The 6,928-nt window shown below is 37.0% G+C and overlaps 1 protein-coding gene across 1 annotated transcript in view; it reads right to left on the bottom strand.

Moving 5' to 3' along the window:
- msh4 (mutS homolog 4) overlaps window positions 1–4,318 on the bottom strand; it is a 10,607-nt gene extending 6,289 nt beyond the window's left edge. Inside the window, exons 1-9 of the mRNA XM_015376100.1 lie at window positions 4,184–4,318; window positions 3,938–4,101; window positions 3,712–3,822; window positions 3,452–3,567; window positions 1,366–1,539; window positions 1,110–1,282; window positions 954–1,021; window positions 743–817; window positions 590–654 (exon numbers count right to left, since the gene is read on the bottom strand). Of these exons, the coding sequence (XP_015231586.1) occupies window positions 590–654; window positions 743–817; window positions 954–1,021; window positions 1,110–1,282; window positions 1,366–1,539; window positions 3,452–3,567; window positions 3,712–3,822; window positions 3,938–4,009 (854 nt within the window). The 5' untranslated portion in view covers window positions 4,010–4,101; window positions 4,184–4,318. The remainder of the gene's footprint in view (window positions 1–589; window positions 655–742; window positions 818–953; window positions 1,022–1,109; window positions 1,283–1,365; window positions 1,540–3,451; window positions 3,568–3,711; window positions 3,823–3,937; window positions 4,102–4,183) is intronic.
- Between the last annotated feature and the right edge of the window lie 2,610 nt (window positions 4,319–6,928).

Consider the following 6,928-nt stretch of genomic DNA (forward strand, 5'->3'; position numbering starts at 1 on the left):
ATTCTGAGAAAAAAAGTCAGAACCTGAGATTAAAGTCAGAATTCTGAGAAAAAAGTCAGAATCTGAGATTAAAGTCAGAATTCTGAGAAAAAAAGTCAGATTCTGAGATTAAAGTCAGAATTCTGAGAAAAAAGTCAGAATTCTGAGATTAAAGTCAGAATTCTGACTTTTTTACCATACTAAACTGAAATTTTTTTTTAAATCAGTTAACTTTTTTTTTTTTTTCAGTGGCCCTAATCCTCTTCCGTACATATTAAATTGTGGCAACAGGGGAGAAAAAACTGGGAAGAACAGAAATATAAAAAAAACTGAGGAAAAAGAAACAGTATGTGAAAAAATGTTTATATGAGCCATTAAGTGTTAGTCAGAAAGGGTTGTGTCTGTACTGACCAGAAAAAAAATCCTAACATGGCGTCTTTTACACTTTGAATAAATGCACCCAAACTACAGGTTGTTTCTTTCAGTTCGGTGTCTGTTATGCTGCTGCAGCGTATGATTCATTTATTAATTTTTTTTGTACATATCTTTACCGGGTGCCAGTAAAAGTGGTTATAAATGTTCAGATTTTGAATCAAGAAAACCTTTGTACCTGTTGTCCTCCAGCGTAGTGCTGTATGCTTTTAGAAGAGCTGTGCTGCATGTCTTTAACTCCGTCTGTTTAATATTTGTAATATTTAGCTAGCTTTTTTTTATCTAAATCATTGTATATATGTTTACTGAATGATTACCAGCAGGTACAGACCCTTAACTGTGGCACCAGATCCAGTGTGTGTTTCAGCTGGATGACATGCGTGATCTTTGATTCAGCAGCTTGAACCTGGAAGGGTAACATTTCATTAATGACAAACGAACAAGTAAATGACTGAAAAAGCTCATTTCTATGCAATGTAATTGTAAAAATTTTGTTTGACTCTGAAAACTGTGAAAAATACAAACAAAACAAAAAAACACACTGTTTCCTGCTTTGGGATCTGAATGAGAACGGAGAGCAGCCGATCAATGTCAAGGAAATGACCTATGGCTGAGAGTTTTCAAAGAACACACTGTCAGGTATTATGTGAGTACATTAAAACTGGATGTATGAATAAAAAAAGGAGTATCTCATAAACCATTCTTCAGGCCGAAGAAGAGCTCCTCATTTTGCAGCAGCTCTTGTATGGCGTCCAAGCGAGTGTTTATGGTGTCCACATCAAGCAGAGGCTCCAAAATATTGGAGCGCAGCCTCCTCAGTCCACCTGGCGTTTTTGTATGATTCAGTACTCCTAAAAGAGTATATTCACTTCTGTCCAAAGGCAAACAAAGACAGGTTGAAAGAGCATTCACTTACTCAGCCACTGGATAAAATCCTGCCACAATGTCTCTTACCTGTGGTCCCTGTTGTTGAGCACCAACTCCAAGTTAGCTGCAGATGCTGAGTCAATCATTGCCGTCTGTTCGCTCCCTTTAAATATCACTTTTAGAGACTTGGATGCATAAAATGAGCTCTGGATAAACTCCAGGTATTTCAGCAAAGCAGCAGCAGTTGCTAGGCAATAATACCTAAAACAGCAATGATATAAGGTAGAGAACAAGTGTGGAGTTGCAGTAGATTAACACTGACCATAAGAGGTTAGCATAATCAGCATGAATTTCATATTAGTTTTAAGATTTTCTGATAACTGCTCCCTCCATTAACTGCTCCTCCCCGCCAAAAAAAATCTATGTAAATGTTAGAACTATTATATTTCAATATTTTTATCATCATTCAAAAAGATAAATGACACTTTGCTAACTGTCCTTAACAAGCTGCAGAGAAATTTAGAATCTCATTTTCGGAAGCAACTATTCTAACCCAAAATGTCAGATTTTATTTAAGTTATTTAAATCTTTTGGTTTGCTAGCAGTGGCGCGATTTCTCATTGAATTCCAAGAGTTAATTTTATACAACTTTTACTGTCATTTTTTATATACAGAGTGTATTACAACACGAAATTTCGTTTTGTACAGCTTTCATAGCGTTTCCATTTCCTAAAGTGCAGCAGTGATCAAATGTAAACAGAAAGGAGGAAAAGCATAGTGCAAAAAAACAAAAACGCATTGATATGGAAGTTCAGAGCATTAAAAATGTATGGTGCAAATATGTAGAGTTTTGGATTGGTGTTATCAGTGTAATGTGAAGTCAGTGACATAATTAAGAGTTTTCACAACAGTTCAGCTGTCTAAAGGTGGGGAAGAATCTGCTGGACCTGAATCAAATGCTGCTAAGCCTCTTCCCAGACGCTAAACACCCCATCAATCTTGTAAAACTTTTTGGTATATTGTAATATGCATTGTCAAACTACATAAATGTATTCATTAAACAGCTTTAAATATGCACTAAAATGCACCTGATTTCATGAATATGCTTCTCATTAATCAGCTGTTGAGCTTCGGCCTACTGAGGTAAGCAACGAGAAAGTAGAGCACTGATTGGATAAAACTCCAAAATACTTCACTTCCAGTGAGGCTCAACCTCTTAGGGCTGGTCATGAAGCTGGCTGCACGATGCTGATTGGCAGACATATTTAAGGATTTTTGACTGACAGGGGCCAGACAGCGAGGACGTTTTCCTCATGAGTCCAGAGGGAAAAGTGATCATTTAGTCAGAACAGTCATGTTGTGTTGAACACTCGCCATGGTTTTTGGAGTTTAATATTTCAGAGCGCTTCACAACAACTATTTTCACCAGTGGTAGTGATGTGTTTTATGTGTTTGAAGATTTGTTAATGCGATATGTGACGTTTGGATTTAAATAACACTACTGAGCCTCGCCTGTTTCAAAGAGCTGCAGCCACTACTGTTTCTCAATCTTATTGAAAATTGATCAAACATGCTCAAAAAAAGTAATAAAAATAATAAATTCAGAGTAAAAAGCTACAAAAAAGGCTTGATTTTGTTTTCATCTTTCAAAGGGACAATCCTCTAAATACATACACTATATTGCCAAAAGTATCTATCTTCCCACTTTTACATGTACATAAACTTTGATAACATCCTATTCTAAATCTCAGCCATTTTAAATATTTGGTAAACATATCCCACAATGTTTAGGGGAGGAGTTCATAGATGAGAAACACAAAGCTGCAGCATCCGCTCTAATTCATCCCAGAGGGGTTCAACGAGGTCAAGGTCAGGTTTCTTGACTCAAAACTGGATTCACATGCAGCCACAGGACTGTTGGGAATATCTAAATTCAATGATTTGGTGCTGTGACCCAATACTTTCTGCAGTATACCCTATATTTCAGCTTTAATGTACAAATTCTAATATAAATCCTATTTTTTAAGATTTAGCTTTAATTAGAAACTTAATCTCACCACTCCAAAGATGAACTCTTCATTTTTTTTTTTATTAAAAGCTTGAAATAATATGACATTTATGCTGTTGATGAACTTCAGAGCTGCATTGTGTTTCTTCTCTGCCATAGACTTACTTTGCTTGAACCTCCATTAAAACGGTGGCAAACTCAGGAGCACACAGCTGTTGTATGTACTCCAGCCCCTTCTTCTCATTATAGTACTTCCTCTGGATCGCAGTGATGGCTACACCCTGAGAAACAAGATCAATGCATGAAAACATTATTTCAACAGCAAATATTCTTATGAAGTTTAACCAGAAGGCATCTAGCAGACATCGATGTATGTTTATTTATTTAAAATATACTTAAGGAGAAGATTTTTCATGCATTCATACCGGATAATTCTCTGTGATTAGCTTAAAGAGTTTCGTCCCTTTTCCCTTTTCACTCGCTGTGTCTGGCATCAAGATTTCCACAGGCATCAAGATGTGAATCCTGGTTATAACCTTTGGGGGGGAAAAATGAGGAAAATAACAAAGCAAAAAAAGAGGCAACTATATTTAGGATTTGATGTTCTTCTTTTAGGTTTTATCATTCCCTGGAAAGAAATGAACAGGTTACCTTAGCATATGTCCCTGTGTCTGCAAACTGAGAAAGTACAAGCTCTGGACATTTTAAGTCAATGCAGGCCATGCCAATCTCTCCTCTGGCCAAACCTCGCCCTTCCACTATTGCTACTATCACAGAGGCTGCAGAGGTGGAGGAGGCAGACGAGCTGCTTGTTCCTGTCAAGAATGATCATTTGGGCTGAATAAAACAGTTACATCTCAGAACATATTTCAATCTGTAATGACGTAGTATGTCAACCAGTGGGGCCAGCAGAACCCGGGGTCCTCCTGAGCCTGGGTGTTCCTCCGGGGAAACGAACTGAACAGCTTTCAGAGGAGGAAGACACGAGGACTGATGAGGTTGTCCTTCCCAGCCTGATATCACTCTGGCTCTGACCTTCAACAACAAAGCTGAGTCAAAGACAACATTTATCAGGTGGTCCAACTCCTATTCTACCACTGACAGTCAGAATAAAACCAGACAATAGCATGTTTTATGGCGCCTAATTTGAGCTTCCATAAAAAGAAAATAATTCAATCTAAATTGATAGAATGGGGCACAGAGAGCATTCAAAGGACAACCAGCACTTTTCTGATTAATTACCAGAAGATTTTCCAGGTTCTAGCTGGGATAATCTTTCAATACCTATAAGTTAAGTAGTCCAAAAACCAGTCCTTGACAGTTATTGCAAAAAAAGAAGGAAGCTATTGCAAGCCTTGTTTCCATAAACCACGTAGGACACACAGTAAACACCAGCTGTTGGAGAACTGAAGAGCTCTGCAGTGACAGACTGCTGCATCTTAATCACACAAAAGAGCAGAGATATTTCCTCCCCAGCAGCCTTTATGCTTTATAAGCATCACCTAAGTGTTTGATTCTGATTTTTCACGGGTTTATTCATGGGTCGTGTGCGCTAACTACTGCGGCATCTGCACACCCCACTTCTTTTTTGTAAACCACGATTAGTTCTTATGTTGTGAATTTAACCTTTACTCACAGTTTTCTTATTTATCTTGTATATTTGTTCCCCTTGCGTGTTATCTGTATGCATGTGTTTATGTTTCACTTCCTGCTGAGATAAGTCCCCACTAGGGGACAATAGTTGCAATTTCTATTTCTACCATGTTCTTTTTGATTTAACCAAGATTGGAGTTGTTCCAAGAGAAATGTTTACAGTGGTAAAGTAAAAAAAAACAAAAACAAGAGAAGACAACAAAACCCCCCATAAATCATTTCAGATCGCCTTCAACAAACCATCTGATTAAAGAAACATGGCTTGGGTTGGTAGGTAGCATCATAGGGTGATCTCTACTGTTTTTTTCAAAGACAAAGCAGGGCAGAGTGGTTAGGAAGTTCACCTTCTAGCAGAACAAGGATAGTTTAGATCAAACAGACAATCTAGAATGTTTTGGCAAGGATTGAAAGCTGTATTTTATGGATTTTTTTCTACTCCGTCTGACTGAACTTGAACTGAAACTTAAGATATACTATATAAAGACTATAGATTACATTTGTCAGATTTGTATTTGTATATTGTTTTGACATCATTATTGTGAGTTCATAATATTGTGTTGACTATTAACTTAATACTGAAAACACCAGAAAAAGGTTGATAAAAACCACTGAGGTGAACTGTTTTAAGCTAACAGGCGGGGGAAAAGATCAAAGGGTATGGTCACTTTTTAAATGGACTGCAAGCTAGCTTTTTTGTACTTTTTTAAATTACCTGAGGTTATTCCGGATTGGGGTGGAGCACTGGTTGTAGCGGGAGTGTCAACCTCTGAACTGCGGTAACAGGGAGCAGAGGAGAGGGATGCGGGACAGCAGGATGAGGCGGTGGTTTCCTTTAAGCCTCTTCTTCCACAGGTTTGTCCCCATTCTGAGGTCTCACTGTCGGTTACCTCATCTGTGCTGCTCTGAAACATCTTGACTCTCACAGAGAAATTATAATAAAAAAGAATTTCTAACCTGCGTAGGTTTATATCAACGTATATTATTTAGACTTAAAAGGGTTGTAGTGTAATCCTTTGAAAATATTTCAATGAGCTAGCAAAAGTTAGCGTTTGACGATCACGATCCGTTCTGCGCATGCGCCGTCAGCTCATTTACGCATGCGCATCCTGTTTCACATTCGGATCGTCCTTGATTTTATTTTGTTAAAAATACCTAAATTACGTTTTCTTTCCAAAAAAATAGTAAACATACTAAAATATAACGTGTTAGCGGTTAATAACGTATTTCCTGATAAACTTTTCCTGATTTAAACATAAATCTAGTCTTTTTGAGTTTTATTTTTTCATTTTCGCCTTATGCCATATAGTGCGTAATCTAAGGAAAGAAAGAACTAAAATGCAGATAAACATGGTTTAATCAGATTTTGCCGAACTGCTCTTAGCATGTCTAATGATGATGTCAGAGAAGCGGTTTACCGAAGAAAATTTAAAAAGCATATACATTGTCTCACAAAAGTCATAAAACATTTTTTAACAGATGCGTATTGGTATTCTTTAGTGAGTTAATAATAGAAATAAGTTGTTTTAGTACCATAGTTCCATTATTTATGGACAGCCTGCTGTTCCTGGGAAATTAGAATTTTATTTTGAAAGGTAATATGCTACATGTCTGGTTCCCTGTTCATATTATCTATAAATATTGTATAAAATTTAATCATTTTAAATGTACCGAGCTTAAAAAATAACATGAAAAAGAGGAATTCTAATTAAAAAACATTCAATTTTATGATTATTTCACGATAGGCCACAAAGAAAAATAATATTAGCGATTGCATCTGATTGTTTAACCTGACAACAGCCAGATGCGGAGCGAGACATGCATCTGGCTGTTGTCAGGTTACTGATTGTTATCCTGGATTAGCCATATTTTCGTGAAGAATACCGTTAATTTCAACCTAAACGTCGACTTCAAATCCCCTAAATGTTGTCCACTCAGTCTTATTCTGAAAAACAAAGTCATACCGGAAGTTCTTTCCTAGCAGTGAAACGA

The sequence above is a fragment of the Cyprinodon variegatus genome, unplaced genomic scaffold (genome assembly GCF_000732505.1).
Source record: "Cyprinodon variegatus isolate N-32 unplaced genomic scaffold, C_variegatus-1.0 Scaffold129, whole genome shotgun sequence".
NCBI classification, from domain to species: Eukaryota; Metazoa; Chordata; class Actinopteri; order Cyprinodontiformes; family Cyprinodontidae; genus Cyprinodon; species Cyprinodon variegatus.